The sequence below is a fragment of the Monocercomonoides exilis genome, assembly GCF_001643675.1.
Source record: "Monocercomonoides exilis strain PA203 chromosome Unknown scaffold37-1059404, whole genome shotgun sequence".
NCBI classification, from domain to species: Eukaryota; Preaxostyla; order Oxymonadida; family Polymastigidae; genus Monocercomonoides; species Monocercomonoides exilis.
The window spans coordinates 879,101-906,661 of NW_027150582.1; the positions used below are offsets into that span (position 1 = coordinate 879,101).

General features: G+C 38.4%; 8 protein-coding genes across 8 annotated transcripts; 1 reads left to right on the plus strand and 7 right to left on the minus strand.

Annotated features, from left to right (window-relative positions):
* Positions 1-1,687: 1,687 nt before the first annotated feature.
* On the minus strand, positions 1,688-2,444 carry MONOS_14701 (uncharacterized protein; the record flags this gene model as incomplete). The annotated part of the gene is made up of 3 exons (XM_067867527.1): positions 1,688-1,808; positions 1,958-2,163; positions 2,223-2,444. The coding sequence occupies 3 exons, from the start codon at positions 2,442-2,444 to the stop codon at positions 1,688-1,690; spliced, it is 549 nt and encodes a 182-aa protein (XP_067723508.1).
* A 2,813-nt stretch (positions 2,445-5,257) lies between these two features.
* Positions 5,258-5,506, minus strand: MONOS_14702 (uncharacterized protein; the record flags this gene model as incomplete). Its single annotated transcript, XM_067867528.1, has 1 exon — positions 5,258-5,506. One exon carries the CDS (start codon positions 5,504-5,506, stop codon positions 5,258-5,260), a length of 249 nt encoding a protein of 82 aa, XP_067723509.1.
* Positions 5,507-5,978: 472 nt separating this feature from the next.
* On the minus strand, positions 5,979-6,578 carry MONOS_14703 (uncharacterized protein; the record flags this gene model as incomplete). The annotated part of the gene is made up of 2 exons (XM_067867529.1): positions 5,979-6,004; positions 6,239-6,578. The coding sequence occupies 2 exons, from the start codon at positions 6,576-6,578 to the stop codon at positions 5,979-5,981; spliced, it is 366 nt and encodes a 121-aa protein (XP_067723510.1).
* A 352-nt stretch (positions 6,579-6,930) lies between these two features.
* MONOS_14704 (uncharacterized protein) lies at positions 6,931-7,233 on the minus strand (the record flags this gene model as incomplete). The annotated part of the gene is made up of 1 exon (XM_067867530.1): positions 6,931-7,233. One exon carries the CDS (start codon positions 7,231-7,233, stop codon positions 6,931-6,933), a length of 303 nt encoding a protein of 100 aa, XP_067723511.1.
* Positions 7,234-10,770: 3,537 nt separating this feature from the next.
* MONOS_13143 (putative Protein tyrosine and serine/threonine kinase) lies at positions 10,771-19,142 on the minus strand (the record flags this gene model as incomplete). Its single annotated transcript, XM_067865823.1, has 1 exon — positions 10,771-19,142. The coding sequence occupies one exon, from the start codon at positions 19,140-19,142 to the stop codon at positions 11,229-11,231; it is 7,914 nt and encodes a 2,637-aa protein (XP_067723512.1). The 3' UTR covers positions 10,771-11,228.
* A 2,363-nt stretch (positions 19,143-21,505) lies between these two features.
* MONOS_17928 (uncharacterized protein) lies at positions 21,506-22,368 on the minus strand (the record flags this gene model as incomplete). The annotated part of the gene is made up of 2 exons (XM_067870897.1): positions 21,506-21,712; positions 21,862-22,368. The coding sequence occupies 2 exons, from the start codon at positions 22,366-22,368 to the stop codon at positions 21,506-21,508; spliced, it is 714 nt and encodes a 237-aa protein (XP_067723513.1).
* A 1,030-nt stretch (positions 22,369-23,398) lies between these two features.
* On the plus strand, positions 23,399-24,730 carry MONOS_17929 (uncharacterized protein; the record flags this gene model as incomplete). Its single annotated transcript, XM_067870898.1, has 4 exons — positions 23,399-23,465; positions 23,529-23,649; positions 23,791-24,025; positions 24,083-24,730. 4 exons carry the CDS (start codon positions 23,399-23,401, stop codon positions 24,728-24,730), a joined length of 1,071 nt encoding a protein of 356 aa, XP_067723514.1.
* A 762-nt stretch (positions 24,731-25,492) lies between these two features.
* MONOS_13140 (uncharacterized protein) lies at positions 25,493-27,047 on the minus strand (the record flags this gene model as incomplete). The annotated part of the gene is made up of 3 exons (XM_067865822.1): positions 25,493-26,398; positions 26,461-26,954; positions 27,014-27,047. The coding sequence occupies 3 exons, from the start codon at positions 27,045-27,047 to the stop codon at positions 25,640-25,642; spliced, it is 1,287 nt and encodes a 428-aa protein (XP_067723515.1). The 3' UTR covers positions 25,493-25,639.
* Positions 27,048-27,561: the final 514 nt, after the last annotated feature.

Below are 27,561 nucleotides of genomic sequence, written 5' to 3' on the forward strand. Positions count from 1 at the left end.
TTCTAATAGAACAGGTCATATTATATAATTAGACTATCTTTGATTTATGAAATGTGGAGAAAATAAACATGAAGCGAACTTGAATATGCTTGTCTGAATGAAATAGCTATTCAGAAGAGACAGTGCTGAAAGTGCGAGTTAGAAAGAAGGATCAAGTTGTCAATGAGGCATTACGAATGCTCTGTCGATTTCATTGTTTCGAGGAAGTTCTTCAGTGACGAGGCAAGCGTGGACAAGTCTTGAAGAATAGTGAAAGTGTAAGATTCAGAAAAGGACACTCCCATTGTTTCCTCAACTTGCAAAGTCGGAACTTCATAAGGAGCTTCTGAAATGAACTTGAAAGAGTTAGAAGTGTGGGAAAGACTTCTTTTTGATGTTGAAGTCAATGACTTTCAGGCACATGGCTTCGTTTCGCAAGCAGAACCTGTGCGAATGATGAATTTCGCTCTGAAGGAATGGTCTTCGATGGAGATGACAGATTCAGTACTCAGGGGAGTGAGTATTGGAGGAGGGGAATGAAGCCAGTGAGGGCATACTCGATGGTGGCACATGGGTTTTGCTGTGTTTTGCTGCAGGCATCTTCATCAGTTCCACTGCTGGCAACGGTTTTGTTCTGGTTGATGATTGGAAGGCAGCCATTGAACTCAGCATTATCAGCTTGTCCATTGTTCCATTCTCTTTGTGTCGGGGTTGTTGATCCGCATTGTTGGAAAGGAGATTGTGTGATATCACTTCCGAAAAAGAACACATCGTTTCCTCTTCCATTTGTTGCAGTATTTCCATCGAAGAAACAGAAAGTGATGAATTTAACTCCATTCATCCAGGAATAAGGAGGATAAAAGTAAATGGCAGCGCCTCCGTATGTGGAAGAGGCAGTCAGATTGTCATTGATGAACTGGCATTCAACATTGAAATCTGACTTGGTTTGTTGCTTGGAGGATTATTGAATGTTAGAAAGCTAGCAGAATCACCACCAGAATTTGCGCTACAGATGCAATTTTTGAACAAGAATTTTGCATCAGATGGCATGTTATCGAGAGCAAAATACCAACCAGTTCCAATTGTACTTGTGATTTTACAACTTTCAACTCTGTTTTCTGAAAATGAATAAGCAGAATTGGATTGTGGATAAGCAATGCAATTTGCTCCTCCATGTAAAGCCGAACAACTTGAAAAATTTGATATTGGAATGTTAGCATTTTTCAAAAATTTCCAGATCATGAATGTTTTTCCTTTGTCATTAAGAAATCAGTGACAATTTTTGATTTTTTGCAGTATGAAATAGAATATTGCTCTCTCATGATTTGATTGCAAGTAAAAATACCATGATTGATCTTTGAAGGGAATGTATTTAATACACAGATGTTCCTGCGAAAATTGAAATTTCTGAAAATACAACATGAAAAATAATAAAGATTGTTCAATTTCAAACCTCAATTGAAAAGCATTTAAGTGCTGTGTTATCAAATCCAAAGATAAACTTTCAATTTGCAGGCATTAAAGTTTTAAGCAAAAAAGTTTGAATAAAAAATTTAATTATGGGACAGATCACAAATATTTGTTCTTGATATTTTATGTTGATATCTCAAAAAACTGCTCCACCCAAAAGTGTTGTTTTTTTATGTTATTTACTGTCACTTATTATCATGAAAGAAATCATGAAATTGGAGGAGGTATTTTTTTACACTTATGCCAGGTCATCAACTTTCACAACTCTATTTCTCATTGCTACCCTTAGTGAATGCACGCACTGTTGGCTAATTTCAATGCGAAAGTCCTTTGATGCAGCAAACACCTGAACGATGCTGCTTAAAAAATCAAAAAATTCTCCATTCCACAATTTGCACTTGAAAAAATAATAGTCCATCGCTTCAATCTATCTCAATAAAACAAGTTCTTCTTTCGTTTCTTCTCTATTCTTTTAATTATCCCTTCTTTTCTCTTCCAATTCACACACTTTGACAATTCTTCCAATTCTCTTCTTGCCTCTCTTGCAAAATGAAGTTCTTCCACGAAAATTTTTTCTAAAGAAAGATCTCTGTAAAATCCGCGAATAAAAAATGCCCAAGCAGACTGATAGGCAAGCTGAGTGAGGTTGTGATGCTCCTGATGATATTCGATGATCTCTTTGATTTCGTTCAGATAAAGAACTCTTGAAACGTTCTATTCAAAAACAAGAAAAAATTTCAATAATTTCTAAAATACCACGGAAATGTTCAAACATAATATGTGTCAATGCAACTCAGCGCCAAAAGAGCCATTTCAACCTCTTTTTGTGTTTCCTCATTTTCTTCTTTCTTCAACGCAACTTTCAAAAGACAAGGCACAAGAATAGAATTCAATTCCAATGATGATGAGCACCCAAAATACAAATTGCATTCACCAAGATCAGCAATCAGCTTTTCATCCTTTCCCTCCTTTTTCCCATCTTCTTCAGCAATCATCTTCTCAAATCTCACTTTCAACAAAGTAAATGCATAGCCATAAGCCCTAATATTTTTCAAGATTTTATAATATCCAACGTGTTTCAGAAAGAATAATGCATTTTTCAATGACAATTTCTTTTCTTTAACCATTTTGTCCATTCTGTTGAACAGTATTTCTGTGAATGTGGAATTAAGTTCTTTTTCACTCATTTCATCAAATGTTTCAATCGTTTTTTCAATTTTCTGTTTTTGTTCTTCCTCGTTGCAATCTTCAAGCTCAGATATCAATTCTTCAAAGAAAAAAAAGATAGAAAATAATGCATTAGATAAGAATTCTAATTCAACAACGAGCACAAACCATTGAACCTTTCAATTCCACTCGTTGTCTGCATTTTTGAAAGCACATTGCGAACAGAAAACAATGAAAAAACGTCATTTGCATTGAATTCAAATATCATTGGATAGAAGAAATCGGTGCAAAATATAAACTCAAAGCAACCATGAAAGCATAAGTTGTTATACCATTCTGCGTTGTTAGTGTTTTTTTGACAAGGCGTTACAAAAAAAAGAAAGAAAAACAACGTTTTTAATCAATTTTTATAAGTAATGGATATTCAGATCATCAGATTTGAAAGAACAAAAATATTCCTTGCAAAAATGAGAAATCCGTGAATGAACATTACCTATAGAATTTGAAATATTATTTCCTGTGGAGGCAACAGACAATGATGGAGATATTATAATTTTGAAATACTATTTGATAATTTTGGAGATTGGATGGTCAGATGGAATAAAACAATTTTATTCATAGCACGAAAAGACTTAACGTATGTTATTTTTATTGTTTATATTGATCGTGAAGATATTTCCATCCGCATCCTTTCTAAAGCCCAGAAATCCCGCTTATTGTGAAAATGGTCAATCTCCGCTTTAGAGAGCATAACGATGAGGATGGCTGATAATTTCACATCAATTGGAGATGAGCAGAATTTATAAAAGTTCGCTTTCCTCTCGTCTTTGGATTGTATTGTTGAAGCGCAATCCACTGGAGAAGAAAATGAGATTGTGATGCTGGGGATATCTTCCAACATAATACATCCGACGATTGAACTCGACATTATCTTCCTCGTATTCAACAAAATTTTTGTTTTTCTTCTCTTTCATCTTCTTTCTCTTCTTCATCTAATTCGTCGTAGTCTTCATCATCAACTTTTCCTCATTGTTTTCATCGTGGCTATCATTTTCATTGCATTCTGCATGTTTGTCCTCTCCCTCTTGTTCAACAGATTATTCTTTTTCTTCTTATTTTTCTTTTTTTGTTTTCGTCAATTTTTTGGAATCAAGTTTGTGGAGGCTATTTGAATGGAAGAATAATAGAGGATTGAGGTGTGGACATTTTTTTGTGAGGAAGCAGAATGGAATCAGCAGAGACGAGGAAGATAAGTTTTGTTTGCAGAAAGAAGAAAGTTTGTAAAGATTGGTCGATTTAAATGTATGTGAAAAATATTATTGTTTGTAAAATAATATTTTCCATGTATTTCTTTTTTGTTACATTGTGGTCTTTGCAAAAGTGTCCAGTGGTCATGAAAGCTTATGGAAAGAGGGCAAATCTGATTCATTTATGAAATCGGGTATTATAATTGGAGGGCGTTTGGTGGAATGAGAAGGAGCAAAAATTGAAGCAAATAGAAGAGGAGGCCTTTGATGGTTTTGGAAGACATATAAGACAAATCATGTTAAAAGCAAAAAGAGGGAAACAGAAGTTGATGATGCAGCAGAAGAAGAAATTTGACAAAAAACTTAGAAGAAAAAGAAGATGTTTATAAGAAATTTGAATGAAAGAGATGAATAGAATGAAAAGGAAGAAAAAGTGAAAATAGAAATTTGAGGAATTTTTGAAGATGAGTCAAGAGAAAGGGGAAAAAGAAAGAAAATGAAGAAGAAGAAGAAGAAGAAGAAGAAGGAAAAGAAGGCGATTGCGGTGGAAATGACAACTCCGATGAAAATGAAGGAGGAGAAATGGAAGGATCGATCAGATCAGATGCACACGCAACGGACAGCCACAAGTTGATGATTGCCAATTCTTTGCAATTCAGAAGATGTTTGTGCTGTGCTGAAGAAGCAGATACTGCTGTTGCATGGCAAGACATTGACTCCTCACTCCCTCCCTTGCTCTGCCGTGCCATCGGCTTGTGAGGCAGCTACACACGCTGCATGTTCACCAGCAGCACCCCAAAGCAGATTGGCCGTCCCACCTCGTTCGCTCTGCAGCTGGCGCCCCACGAGCTGCACCAGCATCATCACCATCCGGAACAGCACCCACAGCCGACTGTATCAGCATCAACACTTCGATTCAGCCCTGCCCCCGCTGACACCACCGAAAGCACCTGCACCTGATCATCCAGCGCTGGCTGACTGTCTTCACAACTGAGCTGTTCTGTGACAAGAAAAGAGGAGATCCGCATTTGGCAGCATCACACACATCTGGATGCATCAGGCACAGTGTAAAGAAATCGTTGGTCTGGAACACCTCCAGCACCGATGCAAACGATGGCAGAAAGCACCTCGAAAGATGGGATGCATCTCAGAAGAATTGTTGCGACAGCGTCTGTGACGTCTGCGGACAGCACACGCACAGAAGAGACTCCAGCTCTGAATTAGTGATGCACCTGATATCGCAGACGAAGAAGTCAATGCCTCGCCAGAGCATAAGGCATCATACAACGTCTTCCTCGTCTCCTTTCTTCATCTTCACTTCTGCTCGGTTGCTATTCAGCAGAATCCTCAGAAACACAGACGCATCTGTCATTCCCATCTTTGACTGCATCGTCTCAAACTCCACCAAAAAACATTTTCCTCCTCCTAACCTTCCTTCTCCCACAAAAGTTCCCTCTTTCCATCTTCTCTTTTAGCTCCTTCACCTGAACAACCAGCCGCTCCATCTTCTCTTCATACGACACCTTCATTTTCTTCTGCTTTTTCTCGCTCTGCACGAGCCCCGTCTTTTGCTTCTCAATCACCTCCTTGAACAGCGCCTTCTGCTCGCATATTGTCTGCACATGCACTTTCGACAGTGCCATTAGCATCTTTGTTTCCTTCTCAGCATAATCCGTCTATTGCCACACCGTTGCATCTGCTCTTCCACCACAGCCCTGACTGCCTTCCCCACTTCCATTGGCTCCAGCGCCTTTCTTCTTTGATCTCTCGCTGATCCCAGATCTCGTTCACTCACTTCCACCACCGCCACCTCATCCTCCTCCACTATTTGATTTTCCCACAACCCCCTTCCCATTCAGGTCTGGCCCATGCATCACAGCGCTGCCATCTGCGATTCTAACGTAAAACTTCTCCAAGTGCTTTTCACTCAGCTCCAACTGCTGAATCAACAGAGTAAAAAATGGAACTACTCCACCTCTCGCAGACGACAACGAAGAAGGCATAGCAAACAGAACCCCTGCCCCTGCTCCAGCTCCTTCCCATGACCCCTCGCTGTTCTCACTCACAACTTCACCCTACTGCATCCTCCGCATCCTCATCTTCTCAATCCCCACATCAATCAGCTGCACCTTCTCCTTCACCTCCTTCACCTCCTTCACCTCCTTCACCTCCTTCACCTCCTTCACCTCCTTCACCTCCTTCACCTCCTTCACCTCCTTCACCTCCTTCACCTCCTTCACCTCCTTCACCTCCTTCACCTCCTTCACCTCCTTCACCTCCTTCACCTCCTTCACCTCCTTCACCTCCTTCACCTCCTTCACCTCCTTCACCTCCTTCACCTCCTTCACCTCCTTCACCTCCTTCACCTCCTTCACCTCCTTCACCTCCTTCACCTCCTTCACCTCCTTCACCTCCTTCACCTCCTTCACCTCCTTCACCTCCTTCACCTCCTTCACCTCCTTCACCTCCTTCACCTCCTTCACCTCCTTCACCTCCTTCACCTCCTTCACCTCCTTCACCTCCTTCACCTCCTTCACCTCCTTCACCTCCTTCACCTCCTTCACCTCCTTCACCTCCTTCACCTCCTTCACCTCCTTCACCTCCTTCACCTCCTTCACCTCCTTCACCTCCTTCACATCTGCGTTGTGCTTCTCGCTCTGCTCCAGAATCTTCCTCTTCCACATCCGAATGATTTTGTTTTTCTCCTTCAACCATTCCACCAGCCCGTTAGTCCTCTTAGCTATCTGCTATCATTTCAGATCTTTTGCATCGGCATGTTGATTTCTAAAAACATTTTCTCCTCTCCTGTTTCTCCATCTCGTGCTGTTCCTTCAGCTCCCTGACCTTCCGCGCCAGCCCATCCTTTATCCTCAGCCCCACCTCCTCCAGCGCCTTCTCAGCTTTCTCATCTGTCCTTCATAGAACAACATTTAGCATCATCATTTTATTGTCCAGCTGCTCCACCAAATATTTCAACAGAGACTGTCGCGAAACCTGCAGTGCTATCACCGAATGAAGCAGTGGAGACTGGTCAAAGAGATCGTTGATCGACGGGAATGCATTCACATCAGCTTCCGCAAACATCTTCCTGCTCTCCGACTTCGCTCTCTACCAACTCTATTTGCGAAGGAAATTGTGATATCAGCTGAACTAAAAACATCGCTGAAAGCTCCATATCTTTAATATATATATCATCCCCATACAGCACCTCCCGCCTCGCCACAACGTAACTATCTGCAAGCTTCTGTGTCGTTCTCAGCAACGATTTCTTTTGATTTGCAAGCATCCAACCTTCTTCAGATACAACTATACACAGCTGCCTCTCGATGCCATCCATCGCTGCTGACAAAGCGTATGACACAAACACCATCGAGGCGTGCGAAGGGTCAATCAAAGACAAGGTGGATGATGAAGATGAAGATGAGATGAAGATGAGATGAAGATGGCTGCTCATCCCCTGTCACCTTCTTTTATTCTTTTCTTCTTTTCTCAGTCACAGAAAAAGTGAAGATAACCTACGAGCTGTTCCATATATCGAATATGAGAAAAATAAAAAAATTATGAAGTCGCAAAACAAAGCAAAACAAGCAAAACAAAACAAAAAAAAAAAAGATGATGATGATGACGAAAACCGTTTGAAAACTGTTTTTCTGTCAGATTAGCTGGAATTTGATTAAACATTCAAATTTCCCCAAAAGAGATCAGGAGAAGAGATAGCATCATCAGCTATGGAATTGAAAGGGAAGAAAAGACAATAGCTGGAGAAAGCAGACCCAGATGTTGTGAAATTATAAAAATGGCCGTTATCCAATAAATTCAATCAGCAATACTCACACATTGTTGACATTTAACTGGAGAACATGAGCAGATGATAAAGGAACTGTAGCAAATCGAACTATCATGGAGGCTTCGCGAAAACAGTTCACTAAGAAAGAAAAGAGTTGTGCAGCCTGCTATTCCAACCTTTTTAGTTCCATTCTCCTCAAATATTCTTGAGTGATAAATATTCACTTCTTCTGAGCAATTCGCAAGAGCAAGTTCCTGTTAAGACTGAAATAAAAGAAACATTAGCTGCTTCAATTTTTTCCTGGACAGTTGCACTCACACCACTTTGTCCACATGTCACAACAGCGTTGGTATCGAAGTCTTCACTTCTTATTTCTGTTATTGTTCCTGTAAATATCTGAGCTTCATTTGCATAACGTGGAAAAAGTTGATTTATGCAATGGCTGATAGAATTACACGGATATCTTTCATTGATCCCACATGAAAAAACACCTTTGGAATTTGGTTGAGCAGCAGTTGAAAAAACAAATCTGGTTATTCCTCCAGCATCATTGAGCCATTCACTTTTGTCAATGATTGAACCCGAGTTTACGCTAACTCTGTTTTCTATTTGTCTGTTTGAATAACAGTTTGGATGAATGAAATTAGCTGAAGAGCCAAGTAGAACAATATCATGTTTTCATTTAACGTATGAGTTATTGTGGAAAAAATAATAGAAAAATAAAATTCCTTTATTAACTGCATTGGTTTGTGAACCAACAGCACCTCCTGCTTTCATCGAAAAGCAATTGCAGGATAGGCAGTTAAACATATAGACTATGTCCAAAGATATCCAATGCTCAATTGCACCACCTCCAGAACCTGAAGAGTTAAGCGCGCTGTAGTTGAAAAAAAACAAATTAACAACACATTTCTTCTGTCTCTCGATTCTCTTTGCACGCAGATTAATTGCCTCTCCGTAGTTTCCCAAAGAGTAATTTTGAAAGGAGCAATCATAAACCGCTGGATGTGAATTGACATTTTCAAACTGGATTCCTTCCCCGCCTCCCAACTCGGTGGTTCCTTTTGCGGAACGTTGAACAAATGTGGTTTGGAGCAAAATACATTCAGCGATATTCAATGCATATGTTCTTCCACATCTTGCGGATGAAGCATTACATTTAGAAAAAGACGAATTTTCATTATTAAGAACGGTTTTTTCACAGTCTTGGACACAAAGAGCACCTCCTTGTTGCGATGTGCAACCAATCCATTTCCATAATGAAATGGACAAACTTTCTGTTGCATCCATTTTGTTTTTTCATTGAATTTGAATACGATTCAATTCAACTTAACATTGATGAGAAGAATATTTCATTTGAATTGCTTTAACCAAGATAAACAGTGAAAATGAAAGAATAAATTTCTTCAAATCATAATAATTTTTCAACTGTAAAACTTATGAAACACATCGAACCTCTAACGCCTTGTTCAGAAACTTTCATGATAAATTGCAACAAATCTTATTTCACCAGAAAACAAATATTTCAATTGATCAAAAAATAACATCAAAAATTAGTATCTAGAACCGTTTTTTTTTATACTGAAGTTTTTCATAGACAATCCAACTCGTTAGTGAAAATTTGAATATTTGAGATAAATAATGTCCACTGAGTGTTTCATTACTTTCTCCAATTAACAAATAGGGTCAATAATTTATAGGTACCTAAAAAATTAATCGGGACCTAAATTTTCTGGCTCACTGGAGCACTTTCAGTAAAAAATAAATAATAGAAAATTATTAATATATTATAAGAAGCAATTCCTTAAAATATTTTTTATATTTTTAATTTTTGTGAAAAGATCTGGAATTTTTTGTTTTATTTTTCTGATCAAAGACTTGCTCATATTTCAACGAGCTTTTTGTTTTGAGTGTTTTGAGTTATATCATTGTTTATAAACTTGACTTTTTAATGTTTTTGGTTATTTTATATTATTAAACACTTCGTTTTTTTATCATTTTTTCCATTTCACAAAATTTCAATAAATAGAAGATTTTATTGGAACAAAGGAGATTTTTTGTTTTGTAAAAAGTTGAAATATGAAAACAATCAATTAACAAAGATTTTCAAAAGGATGAAAATCTTTTATTTTTTATGATCGTGATTTTTTTACAAAAAAACATGTTTTTATGTATTTTTTACATTTTTTGCTTCAAATCACATTCTTTCATTTCAAAATCTTTGTAACGCACATAGCAATCATTTTTTCAACTTCTCTTTAACACGAAAAATCATGATTATTTCAAACTCTGCTATTGTTTCTAATTTTGTCAAAATATCATGAAATGGAAAAAATGATAAAAAAACGAAGTGTTTAATAATATAAAATAACCAAAAACATTAAAAAGTCAAGTTTATAAACAATGATATAACTCAAAACACTCAAAACAAAAAGCTCGTTGAAATATGAGCAAGTCTTTGATCAAAAAAATAAAACAAAAAATTCCAGATCTATTTACAGAAATAAAAAAAAATAAAAAATATTTTCTGGAATAGTATATAAAAGTTTAAAAAAGGTTTCCTATTATTTATTTTTTTCTGAAAGTGCTCCAGTGAGCCAGAAAATTTAGGTCCCGATAAAAAAAAGGGGATATGATAAATTACTGACCCTATTTAGATCCAAGGCGACTTTTTTAAAAAATTTGACATTTTTCATTCATCTGAAAAAAAAATGAAATGAAGACCTTCAAACTTTCATAACAATGTCTTTGAAAAGAACAAAATAGTATTCCAAAGCTTGTTTTGAAAAATCATACATTATTTCATAATAATTTTGTTTAAAAATTTCTTCTATAATTAATTGCAATAAAAAAACAACAGAATATTTTTAGAAAATATGATTTGAATAACTTCATGTTTGTGCATAATTCACTTTTCATGGAAAAAATTTGGCCACCTGAGTTATTACAAAATTCATCTTGAAATTTCAAAATTACCACAGACAATTTCACAATTCATAAAGTGTCATGATGATTCATGCATTTGATACAAAAATATTATTAAAATATTACAATTATAATCAGAAACTGATTGAAAAGACTTAAAATTTTATTTTCTTTTTTGTTGGCAAACAACATTGAAGTTGATATTGATCTTTTTTCTTTAACTCTGAACATTTTTGAATTGAAATGAAAAGTTAGAAAAATCTTTGTTATGAAAGAAAATTAGAAAAACAAAAAAATTTTGAATTAAAAAGTTAAAAATAAAGACTTGTGTACAAAGCACTCTTTCTACAAGAATAATCACACAGACAAGATTCTCATTATAAAAAGATTCCAATTTAACCAATTTTTCTATTATCCACTTTCAAAATTGAAATACACAAAATAAAATAATATTAAAATGAAGAAATACAAAAGAAAGAGGTAACTTAAAAATACACCGACAGCACTCATGAAGAAAAAAGAAGAAGAAAATTATTATTAATTATTCTGGCATTTTAAAAACCAATTTTTAATGTTTTATTATGTTTAATTCGAAAACGATCCAATAGTTGATAGAAAACGTACATGTGTTGATTGTTCATTGCTTAACCTTTTCAGCCATCGCCATATTGATATATTTCCTCCAGCAGTTTTATTATCTCATTCAAAGAAGGCCTGTCTCTTGGTTCATCTGCCCACATCTTCTCCATCAGCTCAACCAGATCTTCTCCTTCGATTCCTTCTGTCAGCGGTCGCACTCCATCTCTCATCATCTCTTGTGCTTCCTCCGCATCACACTCGCTCAATGGCACTTCTCCTGTTGTCATTTCATGCAGAATCAGTCCAAGTGTAAAAACAACTGTTTTTTCCATTTCCTCATCTTCATTTCCTTCTTCTGGTGCCTTCCATCGCTTCATTTCTTCCTTCTGCTTTTCATCTTTCAATTCCTCTGTTAAAACAAATATTTCATTTTCGTTCCCTTCCTCAACAAAGATCGAATATGGGCATAGCTGCCTTGCTATCATTCCCACCCTTTCATCATCAACCGAAATCAAATGCTCAAGCAGTACTGCAACTGCCATAACCACTTCCTTCCCATCAATAACATCCATCGCTCTTGTTCCCAATGTGAAATTACCCTGAACTGAATGAATCACTGAGTGCAATGTTTTGATGTTATTTTTCTCTTTCTCTCGAAATGGCTTCTTCGCTAGTATCACATTGAGTGAATGAGATTGAGGTACCAATGAAACAGAAGCATTCTCGGATAACTGTATTGGAGATTCCAAATCTGGCAGATCATTTTCATTTAGAATGTCATCGGTTATTAATGGAGGCTCTGGAAGATCTTCTTCATCGTTTTCAATCAACAGAGGTATTTGACTCGTCATCCCTTCCAGCAATGTGGATGGCATGTCGCTCATCTCAATGCTTCCTCTATTGTTTTCATTTCTTTTCTCAACTTTTCCTATTGTTTGTTCATTTTCTAACCTCTCTTTTTCAACCCTCTTTTTTGTCTCCGTCAATTTTTTTCGTAGAAGAACAACAACCACAACAAATAAAACAATGAAAAATATAAGGATAATTGAAAGAATTATCACAATGATCAGCAAAAATGATTTTTGTTCTTTTCCTCCTTCAACAATTCTTTCATATTCATTTGTTTTGGATTCACTCCTGTTCTTCAGCACAAATGAATCAGTGACCGATGGAGAATCAGCTTTTCCAAAATTTATGCACACCCTTACTTCTGCTTCACTTGGAACGCCTTCAACTGTCCTGACAGGAACAGACCCATGTATCTCTTTCTCTGATATGAAACCGCTTGCATCAAACAAATACTTCTCAACCACCTCCTCATCCCCAATCGCTGCAACTGTTTTGAATGAGAGGTTGCACGGAAGGAGAACCGACCCTCTGAACACGATATCCACCTTCTCCCCTGACTTTTCAGATGTCACACTCTCCACCCTCGGGATGAAAAACGCGGATGCCCTTTCTCTGGCAATCCCTTCCAGTGTGCACCCTTCATCCAATATCCACAACGATGCATTGTCCTTCACTCCATCTCCTCCTTTCAAGCTCACAACCTTCAATCTTCCTGAGTCTCCACACAGAATGTTTCTTCGTGCCGACCCATAATTCACTATCGACGGGTTGTTGTTCATGAATTCTCCTTTCTCAATCTCCACACTTCCTCCTGTTAATGAAAGTCCTCCATTTTCTGAATTCGTAAGCGTTGAATCCTTCATCAGTCCAGAACAATTATGAAGATCGATCATGGAACCATTCCACCTACACAGATTTTCAAATGAATCTTCGTTTATTCCAAAATGCTGCACACCCGCTGCTCCATCAAAAGCACATGAAGACAAGTTAACATCTGTTAAGTCTGTCAGAGCTGCAATTCTCCCCTTTTCTGAGGATGAGATGCATTTTTGGCTGGTGCAGTTCTCCAACTCCACCAGCAAAGACGAAGATGAAGAAGATGAAGAAGAAGCAAAACAGCACGGACCAAGCGAATTTCTGGTAATGTTTTGATACGATGACTGCTTCAGCCGGAATGTCGAAGCGTTTGACGCCACACTCACTGCACATCCTTCTCCAAGCATCGCGCTGCAAATGGCCAAGAAATTCATCTCAACATTTGCATCTTCGCATTCAGCAGAAACCAATGATTCCTTTGAAACGCGTGTATCGTCAAGTTCCACGTGGCTGCACTGGATGTATGAATGGCCTCCTGAACCGTCTGAGCAAAACACAATCAAGCTTGCTTTGCTCTCTGCATTCTTGACTTGAACCTTCTGCAGATGAGAGTCTTTGCAGTTGTGAAGGACAAGGACGGATTGTTCAAGTGTGCAACTGGAAATGAGCACCTGCTGCATTGAGAGGTCTGCCAGATTGCGGAAGTCCAACAACACACCAGAATTCACATCAGAAATGTTCAAGTCCACTAATGAGAAATACAGACCTGTGCTTGATTCCACGCATGAAGAGCCGAGACGAAGACAATCAAAAGTGCATCCGTCAATCGATAACCTGCCATTCTCCACGAGAATGATGGAGCAGTTCAATTTGTATTCAGAGTTTTCACTCGAATCTACTTGACTAAATGCTGTATTTGAAATAGACAAGTTGCCATCAGTCAGCGATAACAAGCTGGAATGAGAAGAAGAAAACGCGCTTCCGAACATGAACTTCAAAAATTCGATTTTCACTCTCGATGAGCACGAAAAGAGATTGCTCCTCTTGCTTCCGATGCTGCTGTTCAGCACAATATTCCCTCTTTCCCCTTCTGCAGACAGCGACTTGATCCAAACATCGCAAGCGCTTGCTTCCCCTGACACCACAGCGCTTTTGCCAATCAGCAAATTGCTGAAAACTGAAGGAATGATGTGGTGCAGCGCAACATTCAGCGAAATGCACGGTTCGCTCATTGTACCACACTGGCGCGTGTCAGAGGCATTGTCAGCCGAAGAAGATGCAAATATCGTTTCGCTCTGATACACAACCACAAGCAGCAACAGATCTTGCTCGTCTGCATAGTCAGGAGCTGTGCATCCCCACATGGCAAGCTCCCGAACAAACGGAGGTCTGAAGTCGAGCTGGAACAGCTCCGCCCCGATTTGAGCTTCAACATTCGCGCATTTCACATACACGTCTCTTCCCCTAAAAGCTTTGTTTTCCATGAACGTCGTGTTTTCCAACAGGAAAGGAAGCAGCCCATCGCTTGCAATTGATGAGCAATCCAGGAACATCGCACCTCCTCTGCCAGTCGCTGAGCAGAAGCATCCAGAGATCGAACAAAAGTTGCAGTGGAACAACGAGCCTTCGCTCAATTTCATGGCAATGCATCCGCCATTCTCACTCAGGCTGCTTCCGCTGCTCTTGATCGACGTGTTTCGGACAAGCACGCGGGAAGGCTCGCTTCCACAGCAGCTGATGATCGACGGCTCAGAAGGAGCACTTTGGCGAAGCGAGAAAAGCGTGCAGCATTTCAGCTCAACCGTTGGACTGTCGCCTTCATTCAATATCTGTGGCTCGCCTCGCAATTTGCCCTGCGCCAGCTCTGCCACAATGCTTTTGCCCATCAGTTCCATGTTGCTCATCGAGACATTCGTCAAGTCAATGCTGCTCTCATGCGATGCCATCAGAATGTGATTTTTGCACTTGATGGATTGGAACGAGCAGAATGACATTTCGCATGTTCCAGTCAGGCAGGCAACAACACAATAAGGAATGGCTGCCTCAGAAGAGCTGGTGAAGGAGCAGCTTTGAGCTGCAAAAGCGCTGCCAGCTGTGCTTATCAGCTTCGTCTGCTTCCATTCAGATCCATCCCCGAAGCAGATCTCAATGTTAATGAGAGTGCATGTGCCGGTGTTTGCCAGCACAGAATCGCGTTCTTCTTCCTTTCCTGCCTGAGGTGAAATGGCTGCTCCAAAAGTCAGGGCAGGACGAGACTTGGCGTCAACTGAAGTCACAGTGACGTTTGAAAAGTCGACCTCGCTGTTCACCCGTGCTTCATCGATAACGAGGAAAATGCTCATGTTTGGCTGCTCTGGCTCATCCAACGCACGAAAGTGCTTCTGCCCATACTCCATTGTTGCGCATGGCTCTTCTGCACTCCCACACCGCAGAACATCCCACCCGCTGTTCTTGCTGAGATGGATTTCTTGAGAAGCATATCCAATCAGAAATCGGCAAAGATCGAAGTTTGTCTTCGTGCTGTCGTTTCCCACAAACAGATTTTTATCTCCCGCTGTCTCGCTGACTTCAAATGCCAATGTCTGTTTTGTGATGGAAGCATTCAGGTCTGACGAGAGAAAGAACATGTTTTTCCCGTGTTTTGCAGAGCACTGATCGAAAGCCATCTGCTGGAAGGAGAATGCATTGGAAGCCGAGCAGTCGAAATAGACCCCTCCTCCTTTCCCACCTGTTTCACACTCTGCGCAGCATTTCGTGAATGTGGCATTTTCCATCGTAAATTGTCCTTGAGCCTCAACAACAACTTTCATTGCGCCTCCCTCTATGCTCTCAGCGCCTTTGGCATTCGTGACATTCCAGTGCAAGCACTCAACATGGCTTGAAATTGAGGATGCAATTAACACAGCCCTGTTTGCATCGCCGTTGGTGATCCCTTCAAAAGAGCATTGCGAAAGAGAGATAACCTCGTCACTCGTCGCACCATCATTCAATAGTTTGGATGTTGACGATGGAATCACACAGATGAGAGGTTGATCGCCAATGTCTGCGTTTTTCACTTTCAGCGAGATAACTGTCGGAGCAGCAGCACCATTCTCGCTCACTGCAATAGGTGCCTGGCAGAGGCAGCCTGAATCAATCTGGCAGTCGTTGATATTGAGTGTCCCTCCGCAGATCTGAAACAGCCAGTAACTTATTTGGTTCAGCTCTCCCACCTGCATTTCGAGCGCGCATTTTGCCAGCGACAGGTTGCTCTCAGAATTCAAGGATATTAACGTTTCTATCTCAGCATCTAACGAAGAAGGAAGCAAAAAGTGGATCAATTCGACGGACACATCCCCTGTTGAAGCCATCACTTTTCTTGTTGAGGCCTGCAGCGACTTGATGCAAGTGATTTCTGCTTTTGAAGTATTTGATGATTTCAAATCCAAATTGTGCAACATCATTTCGTTTTCAATTGTTGCTGAGGCAAGAACAGCTACTGTCTTTGCGTTTTCTTCATCCAACCTCTCCACACAGTAATTGAGCGAGTGGCACGGATAATCCGAGAATCCACACACAACAGTATCAGCTCCATCCTCGCTTCCCACATGGACTGTGCTCCCAACTTCCTCCAGAAACAGAATCAACGGAATCGCGTGCTCGTGATCATTTCCATGGAACCCACATAAATCATCAAAGGAGCTATGCCCAAGTGCATAAACAAAAGGAAGCGTCTCGTTCGTGATCGATTCCTTCAGGTCTGGAGATTGAACAAATAAATCGTTTCCATGCTTCGCTTTATTCGGCTTTTCTGATGAAAAAGAAGGTGTCTCGATTGTTAATGAAGCATCTGAATGCCCAAGTTCCAGAAAGATTCCTCCTCCATATCCCTCCTGCGAATCGAAAGGCGCCTCGCATTCTTCGAACGAACATGAAGAAATTGTTGTTGAGAATGTATTTGGCAGTGAGAGGAACAGCGCCCCGCCTCCATTTCCATCTCCAGAAACAACACAATGCTCAAAAGTGCATCCACTTATTGAAGCATCGCAGCCATCCTCAAATCCTTCGCTCCGCACTGCATTCAGGCATCCGCCATTCTGCTCGCTCTCAATATCCCAAAAAGAAGTATTGGAAAGAGAGACAGATTTGCAATCCGACAAAGCAATTGCACAGCCTTGCGAAAATGAAAACCCAGAGACATTCACAAATTCCATCGTCAATGAACCTTCATCAACACGAATCAGGGATTTTGTTAAGGGCTGAGTCGATTGGGTACTTTTCGTGAAACTGCACAGCTCCAACTGAACTGAGCCTGAGGAGCCGACCGCAATTGCAGATCGATTGAACACGCAAACAAAGGAAATCCTCTTTGCATTCAGCGAACCATTGCCGATCGAGATTAAGCAGCCATTTGACGAGGCTTCGTGACACTTTATTACCGATGAGTTGCTCTCTGTTCCGACAAAAACGATATTTCTCCAGTCAATGTCAATCATGTCTTCTTTGAATTCTTCACTTGATATCAAAACATTCTGCCCCAAATATGAATTCCATCTTGTCACTCCATATTCCACTGTTTGACATTCTGATCCTGTTCTTCCACAAGTGTCCACATTTCTACCAGAATTACTGATATGTATTTCTGGCTGAGGAGCTGGCAGATATGAGTCATATGCCACACCTTTATCTCCGCATTTCTCTGCAAATACACTGCATTGCACAACTTTTCTTGGAGCTGTTGAAAGTGTAAAACTTCGCAATATCTGAACTGTGTTGTCTGTCAAGCTAAATCCCTTTCCTATATAAATATCTGCTGCATGTGTCGATTTCTGCACTGTATTGTTTTCAAACAAGCAAAATTGGATTTTGACGTTCTTATTGTTATCATTATCGGAAACATCAAATCCTCCTGCACCACGTTTGGAATTTCCATTTAATAAGAAACAATTTGATATCACAAAATCGACTTTATGAAACTGTAGATATACCGTTCCAGCAAAACATTTAAATGCTTTACTGCATTTGAATACAGTGTTGTAAATTGATCCGCTTCCTCCAATAAACCATGCAACGCTTCCCCCATAAGCTGCTGAAGAATTTTCAAAAGAACAGCCAATAACAATAGAAAATTTATTTGTAATATGAGTAAATGCTCCTCCGATAGGAAAATTTCCCGTTCCTCTGCAACAATTAAACAATGAATTTTCAATGCTGCAGTCACTTCCATTGCTAAAAATTGCTCCCCCATAGCCATAATAACCATCAAATGTATCGGTGCATTCGGAAAATGTGCATTTGTCAACAGTGAGCTTGGCACTTTCGCTTACTGCAATTGCACCACCATGAACAGCGCTGCATTCGGTGAAGTTGCAATCTTCGAATTTGATTTCTCCTTCTGAAAACGATTGTGCTTCATTTGTGAAGTTCTGATGGGAAATGGTGTTTTTCGAACGAATGAAAGAAGTGTTTGATGAGCCAAAACCACATCCACGAGAGCCAGAAATGAGAACTCCATAAAATGGACAAACGCAATCAGCGACCATGCAGCCTTCCATTTTGCTTTCCTGTAAAGAATGCTTTTGTGGAAAGTTTTTGTTGTTGCTCTGAACAGAAATGTTGCGGAAGCTGCAAAAAGAAGCTGAGGCAAATGACAAATCGACATCTCCAATGAACGGATTCGCAATTGAGGCACAAAACGAAGAAAAGGTGCAACACAAAACATGAACACTGCCTGTCAAAGGTTGTGCGCAGGAGCTTGCTGAGACAAGAGATGGCCATGCCTGCTTCGGAAAAGTTCTTTGGAATGAAATATTCGTCATTCTTATCGTTCCTCCAGCACAGTCAAAAGGAGATAAATCCGTCTCTGTCACCACATTTATGATACAATCGCTTACAGATAATGTGGATAATTCATTTCTCACAGAAATGGAAGATGTGCATCTTTGGTCAATTTTTATTTGCTCAACTGCCAATGATGCGTTCAGAACCTTCATCCTACTGCAAATCCAGCTCCACTCATTCTTGCTATCATTAAGTGCGAAAGCAACAGAGTCATGATCAAACCCCCTCTCTGTATCCACCAGCAATCGTTTTGAGCTTTTTTCTGTATTTGTCAACCAGCCAGATGAATCAAACTCCTGCAGCTCATTAGACTTCACCACAGTGATTGCATTCACTCTGTGCAAAAAGAGTGCATTTTTACTTGCCTCATAAGTTTCTCCTAACATTCCAATGCTATAATCTTGAAAATCAGCTTTTTTGAATGCATCTGCTTTCAAACTAGTATCTCCTGTGCATAGCAAAGCAGAAATAATTATGGAGACACTTATACTCGCCAAAAGCATTGGTCTTGCTCTTCCTCCGAAACACAAAACAGTATTGATATTTCAGTTAAAATTTATTATGAGAATTGATCAATATAATCTGATGTGTGTTATTTTTTCTCGCAGAAAAACAGAGTTGTTTCGTTTTTTAATTCAAAACTATGTGTATATATGTTTGTTTATTTTATTTTATTTTATTTTATTTTATTTTATTTTTTTCACTTCTTTCATAAAATTCAATCCCACTTCAACCACTTAATGAAATTCCTCATCCCGTTCAAAGCAGTTCAACAAAAACTCCCAAGCAGATTTGCAAGGAAGAAGAGTCAGGCTGTGATGCGGTTGACGTTGATCGATGATATTTTTGATCTTGTGAAAATGCAATGCTTTATCAACACACAATTTAAAAGGGAATAATATTTATTTTTTCAGTTTATCGATAAAAAAAGAAAGAAAGAAAAATTATCGAACTTTGAAATGACTGACACACTTAATGCCATTAATGCCACTTCCACTTCTGTTTTGCTTTTCATTTCTGTTTTTCTCTAAAGAAGCAAAAATTATTCTTTTTTTCGAATGATTGGAGTGAATTTATCAATGTCAATGCATATTTTTTGCAAATTCGAAAGAAGAAGAGGCAATTGAAGTAATTGCAATATCAGCATAAGAAGAAGAGAAGGAAGAAGAAGAAGATAATGATGATTATGATATAGGAGGTGTTCGTTATGCTGTTATAGCTGCTAAAGAAGAAGAAGACGATGAAGGAAATGAAGATGATGAAGAAGAAGAATTTTGTATTTGAAATGTAACTCTTTTGTTGGAAGGGAATAGAAGAGAAGAAGAAGAAGAAGAAGAAGGAGAAGAAGAAGAAAAAGAAGAAGAAGAAAAAGAAGAAGAAGAAGAAGAAGAAGAAGAAAAAGAAAAAGAAAAAGAAGAAGAAGAAGAAGAAGAAGAGGAAGAAGATAGTGATGACGATGAAGATAAAAAATATTAAGATGAAGATAAAGAAGAGAAAGAAAGGAAGGAAGAGAAGGAAGAAGAAGAGGAAGAAGAAGAGGAGGAGGAGGAAGAGGAAGAAGAGGAAGAAGAAGAAGAAGAAGAAGAAGAAGAAGAAGAAGAAGAAGAAATGCACCCCTCACAGAACTCGACTGCTCACTCACTTCGCTCTTCTCCTCTGCGATTTCAACGAACGATGCAAGCAACGTGAGCAGGCGCTTGTTGACAAAGTTGAGCGGGGAATGTGCCATGTTATTCTCTTTCTTTCCTTTGCATTTCTTTCCTGTTCAATCAACAGTATCAGTTCACGTTGTAACCTCGTCTGGTTCATCAGGCCTGTGAAGAAAGAGCGCAATGGAAGCATCACAAACTTGACAAAAAAACAGAAATATCACCTGGCTGATGATCACCATCGTTCGGTTCATTTTCTCCGCTTCGCCGATTTCGACCTCTGTCTGTGCGCGAATCAGCTGCGTGTGGATTTCCGAGCCTTCGGTGAGGTCGTTACTGGCGATGCTGAACAACTGCAAGAACTGCGCATTGCTCGAAATGACATAGGCAATGCTGATATTAAAGAGAGATACAGGCAGTCACAGAGAAAAATATGGATCAAACCATCAAGGCCAGCAAACCGGTGCATCATCAGCACATTTCTGTCTGGTCTCTCTTCATATTTCGTGCGGTTCTTCAGCAAACAAAGGTGTTTTCAAAACCATCAGTACATCCATAGATGGAAGCGATCCTTCCAGCACAGTCGTCTTCAGCCCTGCAATTGTAGCATCTTGTGCAATCTCCTTCACCACCACCCCCTTTTCCGCCTCTTCGCTTCGGACTTTGCTGCGGATGCAGACTGAGCTGTATCTGAGGTGGTCGTCAGTGTTGAGGTAGTCCATCACTGCCCACGCCAGCAGCTTCTGCAGCTTCTCCTTGCTGTTAATCAGGTGGCACAGGTCTCTGCTAACTGGAGATGCTCCCTTGGAATCAACAACATTTGTGATTAGGGCTGGGCTGTTGGGAAAGACAAGCTGCATTGCGTAGTAATTGAGCTGCATGATCTGCACGTGGCGGATCGATGACAAGATGAGCTGATTTCTTTACTGTCCAATTTACATGAATAATAAAAAGCAGAATATCATCATGCACGTTATCAAATAGGCCACACACACACCCACACACAATCTCCACTGTCAGCTGCAGCACCGCGCGGACGCTGATGAACGAGGGAAACTTTCTCGCCTTCGTCTGCAGCTCTGCCACAGCGTGCATCACGTTCGACTGCCGCTCATTCCACTCCCTCTCTGTGCGCACATGCACATTCAGCACTGCCACATCCACATGCGCTGCGCCAGCGACTGAGGGTGAAGGAGGCGTCGGCGGCACATCCAGCGCTAAGGCACGGGCTGTCTGGTGGCTGTCGACATTCGCTTCGCCTTCGGCTTTGTCTGACTGATACAACCGATCATCGCCTCCTCCTCCTCCTCCTCCTCTTCTTCTTCTTCTTCTTCTTCTTCTTCTTCTTCTTCTTCTTCTTCTTCTTCTTCTTCTTCTTCTTCTTCTTCTTCTTCTCGTGCTCCGTGATAGCGATCTCTCAGACGCTTGTGAAAGAAGAAGATTGAATTCCGTTTTTTCTCTTTTATTCTTTCTTTTCTCTGTCGCCTTCTCCTCTTTCGTTTTCCTTGCAGCGCTCTTTCGACCCTTCTTCTTCTTCTGATTCGTCCATCCCTTTCACTTAGCCATATCTCACTTTCACTTTGTACCCTTGCTGTCCCTTTTTCCCTCTTCTCTGCCTTCCTTCCTCACTCTCATCACCTCCTTGTATTATCTCCAGATCAAGCGAAGGCGGCCGTTTCAAATGCTTTCTTTTCCGTTCGTCGTTCCTTCCCCTCTTCTTCTTGCCCCCTTTTCTTCCCCTTTTAACATGTCTGCCGTCATATGTGGAAGAATCCGACTCATCATCATCTTCCTTTTCCTCTCTGTTTTCACTCACACGATGTCTATGTTTAATCACGTGCTCACTTCTGCTTCTGTGCTTCTCTGTCACCCTGTTTCCTCCATATGATTTCATGCTCACATGAGGGATAGATCCGTCGTGGCTGACCAACGGCACAAGATCCCCCGAACCCTTCACCTCCGACTGCGCAATCACTCCATTGTTCTGGTCTGCCAGCAAAAGCGCATTCAGTGCACTCACATTCGCTGCTAACTGCTGCTGAATCTGTTGAATTGTGAACCAGATTTGCAGAAGAACCATCTCTAGCAGAAGTAAATTGTAATGAAAAGACAGAATTTGTTGCTCTTTTTGCGCTTGCATCTCCTGAATAGCTTGCATCATCAACTCACTCAAGCAATGAGCTTCACTCAAAAGCGAACGTGTCTTTATTAACAGATCTTATTATGTTCTCGACCATTCTATTACAGATTATCAAAAAAATAAATATGATTGGAAAAATTCAAAAAAACAAATGGACAGACATTTTTTATAAAAAAAAGGAAAATACCAATTTTGAAAATAAATAGTAAGCTAAAATATAAAAGTGCGGGCTGGCTCTGCTTTCATTAAATGTTTGTATTCATTCTTAACGTTGAAAAATTTTGATCAATTCAAATTTTTATAAAAAAATCAGAATTTTTGTTTTTAAAAAAAACAATAAATATATAAAATATATAAACCTTGAACATTTTATTTATATTAAATTGCAAGATGGTTCAAGAAATGAACTCTTATTCATGGAATATTTGCAATTTTAATTCAGAAAGGATCAAAATAGATATTATTTGTCGAATTGAATTCATTTTTTCTTTGAAGGAAGTTTGCATTAGCAAACAAACATTTTCCAGATAATAATTGTTTTTTTATTAAAACCCTGGAAAATTGAATTTTTTTTGAACAACAATTAAAACTGTATTAAAGGAAACTTGATGTTTTTTTTTTTCCATTTTGTTAAACACTTTGTTTTACTGCTGAAAAAATTACAACTATAATAATATAAAATTGTGATCCAAATGCCAAAAAAGACAAAATAATAATTTAAGTATGGTCGCTTATATCAGTATTAAGGTTCATAAAAAAAAAAGTTTTTGGAGAATTGCTTTTCTGGCTTTTTGTGAAGCCGTGTTCCTTTGTTTTTTTGTGGTTTATTTATTTAGCATATATAAATATCATAGAAGTTTGTGTGATGTTACTTCAATTATTTTGACAAGTATTTTAATCGATAATTTTTCTTTTGTAATTTGTTGCTGTGAACGCGAAAAACATATTGATTGCATTTTTACTTGTCAGAATGGGACCATCTGTAAGTGAATTTATTAATGAATCATCTGGGAAGCTTCGCGTCGAAAGGTTTTTCGGTTTGTGACATTTTTTCTTTTTCTTATTAAGAACAATGATCGATGTAACTATATGATTTGAAGAATTGATTTCGGGCTTACGCAACTTCAATAATACAGATCAGAAGGTAATAATCAAAGAACTAGAATTGGTAATGAAAGCAATGGATAAAAATGAACTTGAAGGTGCTTTAACTGTTGGGGTGTTTGAAGAAATTAACAGAATGATTGCGGACAATAAATTAGGATCTTATAATTGCTGCCTGTTGATGAAATGCATTGGATATTGGAAAGCAATGAAAAACATAGTGATTTGTAATTTTGGTAAATCTACCTTATGCAAAAGATTTGAGCTGATGATTTTCGAAGAAATGAGCAAAAAGGAGGGGAAAAGCGAAAGGCTTCTTATTGACCTTTGTGAATGCTATTATTTGCTTTCTGATGACAATATTAACGAAAAAATGGCTCCTTCAATCACATCTTGTCTTCTTAAAGTTGCTTCAAATGAGGAGAGAAGCATAAATATACAAAAAGAAGTTGAAATGGCATTACTAGCTCTGAGTGAAGGCAGCAGGGGAACAGTTTGTCCATATATTTAATATTAATTTTTTATTTATTGATTATTTTTTTCTGGACAGTTGGTGAAAGGTTCACAACCTCTTGAAGAGATGATAGATATCATATACCATCACAACGATCATCGCAATCTGACTCAATTAGCATTTCAATCGGCATGGCGATTTATGATAAACAACTGGCACAGAAATTCAAACTCGCAAATTGTAGTTGTGGCAAGCATGATTTTTTTGACGGTGGTGAAAAGAGAACTGAAAGAACTGATAAAATGCGTTGACTGGAAGAGAGAAGACGAGGGAAGAGAGAAAATACGATCAGAACCGAAAGCAACACAAATGATAATTCGATGGTTGGATGTTCTTGGGAATTTTTTCATAATGTGCGACAAATGGGATGACGATTTTAACGAAGTGGTGCGTTTCGTTGTTGAACTATTCAGAACAGCACGAGATAATGAACAAGAAATATCGGAAATGTGCACTCATGCTTTGAAAATGCTTGCACGCAGCAAAAATTCAAGCGTCGATATATTTGAAAAATGTGGTGTGAGTGAAATGATTTCACAGGAAATAAATTGCCGAGATTCGAATGATAAAATAACAGAAAATTGCACAGTAATCCTTTTGCTGATTTCAGCAAAATCGAAAGACAAGGCCGATAACGACACAAAAGTGGAAAAAAGTGAAGACGGCAGTAAGGAAGACAACTGAAAAGATAAACGAGATCGACTCACGCACAGCTTCACAAGCTGTTACGAAGCATTCGATCATTGTTGCAGACAAAACAGCGCTTATTTATCGTTGAATATTTCTGACTACTTTGTGAATGTTTGAGGAATATCAATGTTTTGCGCTTTGTTACTCTAATTTTTTTATTTTTTCTTTATTTTCTATGATTTTCTATTTTTTTTTTATTTCATCACATCCCAATTCGATAAACATTTGAGAGTTTTTGAGCAATTTTCGAGAAGGCTGTTTTTCCTTTATGAAATATTAAAAGACAACAAAATAGACATTTTTGACAGATATGTGTCATTCCATTGAATTCAACAATCACACAAATTTCAATTGTCACTTTGATTGTTGAGTAAAGTGTATGTTCATTTGTTCTTTCCTCTTATAGATCGATCTTTATTCCTTTGTAACATCATCTTAATAAAACAAAGCATTAAAACACAAAAGAACTTCAGAAGAAAGAAGTCGGGGAAGAATGAGATTCAGACTGTAATTATTAACTTTTAGAAATAAAAATCGAAATTCTCATCCTTCAAACTAAAGGAACAGAGAAAACTGAAAATAAATGGCAGTATTGGAAAAGTGTTCTATTTGTAAGGAGTCATACCAAAATTCAGAATTCCTAGTTTTTCTTTTTCCAAATATTGTTCCACCCATCATTTTTGAATCTTTTTCTTTAAACATTAATTATTCATAAATTTTTTGTGTAATAACGTTGGCTTATCATAAAATGAAAGCAGGAAAACAGGAGCAAATGTTTTTTTTTTTTCTAAATTTTGTGAAATGAAAGCATACAAGAAAGTTAGTTAGCAAGCAAGCAAGTAAGAAAGCAAGCAAACAATAAATAAATAAATAAATAAATAAATAAATAAATAAGCATATTATTCAGAAGTAAACAAAGTAATTTTCGACATTTTGAACCAATACATAATAGCATGTCCCATATTCAATATAATGATTCAATCCTATGATGAAATCTTCATATCCTTCTTCTTCCATCTTTTCAAATATTTTTCTCTTCAACTCAAATCTTTTCGCTTCATTGGCTTCGTCATCTGTCTTTTCTTTCAATCTTTCACAAATACGTTTGAAATACAGCAAATAATCTTTAGCCGATCGACTTTTCACTTCAAATTGGACGAACGCCTCCAAAACAGCTTCAACTGCTCCGCCTTTCAACAATTCTTCACTTTTCACAGCTTCATTTTCTGTTGCTGCTACAAATACACAAATGCACTGATCGCAAATTTCACTGGAGTTGTCGTTAACAGCTCTGAATATGTTCACAACGCTGCTTACAAGTTCAACTGATTCATCGTTCCACAATTTGCATATGCAAAAATAAGGTCTCAATGTTCGAATCCATCTCAATAAAATATATTCTTCTTCCCTTTCTCTCTCTCGTTTATTTCCTTCTTTTCTTTTCCAATCCACAGTTTTTGCGAGCTCTTCTATTTCTCTCGCAGCCTCTCTTGCAAAATGCAGCTTGTTCGCAATCACTTCTTCCAAATTTCTATCTTTGATAAATCTTTTAATTAAAAAATCCCAAGCAGACTGATAGGTAAGTTGAGTGAGGTTGTGATGCTCCTTATGATATTCGATGATCTCTTTGATTTCATTCAAATATAGTTTTTGCTCTATTTCCTTTAAAAAAAGAGAGAAAGAAATAATAAATAATATATATAAGTAGCAGAAAGTGCTCAAACAATAAATTCATGAATGTTGCTCAAAGCCAGAAAAGCAATCTCCACTTCTTTTCGTGTTTCCTCGTTTTTCTCCTTATTAAAGGCCACTTTCAAAAGACATGATGCACAAATTGGAAGCAATTTCGCTGAAAGGTTGAAACTTAGCGCTTGATAGCATTTACAAAGATCAAAAAGAAGCTTTTCATTCATTCCTTCTTCCTTCATTTCTTCTTCAATAATCATCTTCTCAAATCTTTCACTCAATGAAGAATCATCAAAGCCATAATTCCACGGAAATTTCAATGTCCTGTTATACCCCAAGTGATTTAGAAGCAAAACGGCATTTTCCAAAGGCATTTTCTTTTCTTCAATCATTTTGTCTATGCTATTGAATAGTTCTTCGGTGAAGGCAGATTCGAATTCTTCTCTGTCCATCTCCTCCATTAGTCCATGTAATTCTTCAATTTCATGTTTCTGCTCACTTTCAGTGGAATGTTCAAGCTTAGAAAACAATTCTTCAAAGAAAAAAAAAAAACGATCATCAAAAAATTCGCATGCAACATTAAATGCAAACCAGTGAATCTTTCAGTTGCATTCTTTGCCTGCATTGATGAAAACGTATTTCAATCAGATAGCCAAGAATTCAGCCATTCAAATGAAAAACAGGAAACACAGAAAGAAATGAAAAGCATATTGCAAAAAATTTGAAACAGCCATGAAAATATAAGATCTTATACCATTCAATGTTTTTAGTGTTTTTGACAAAGAATTGAAAAGAATACAAACTTTATCTTATTTGATTTGTTGTTATGGATTCAATGATCAAAAACTTTTTCGTATTGTGTTGAAGATTGCTAAAAACATAAGAACAGTGAATGAATCTGTATTTCGGAATAAGAAATATTTTTTCCTGTTATGATAGCTGGAAATGGTGGAGATACAATGATTTTCTAGTTCTGTTTGATGACTTTAGATAATTGGACGACCAAGGGGAATACAACAATTTTATCAATAACACAAAAAGATGCTCTGTACGCAATTTTTATTGTTCTATTGATTGTGAAGATATTTCCGTCTGTATCCTTTCGAAAGTGCAGGAATATGAGTTATTGCTGAAATGGC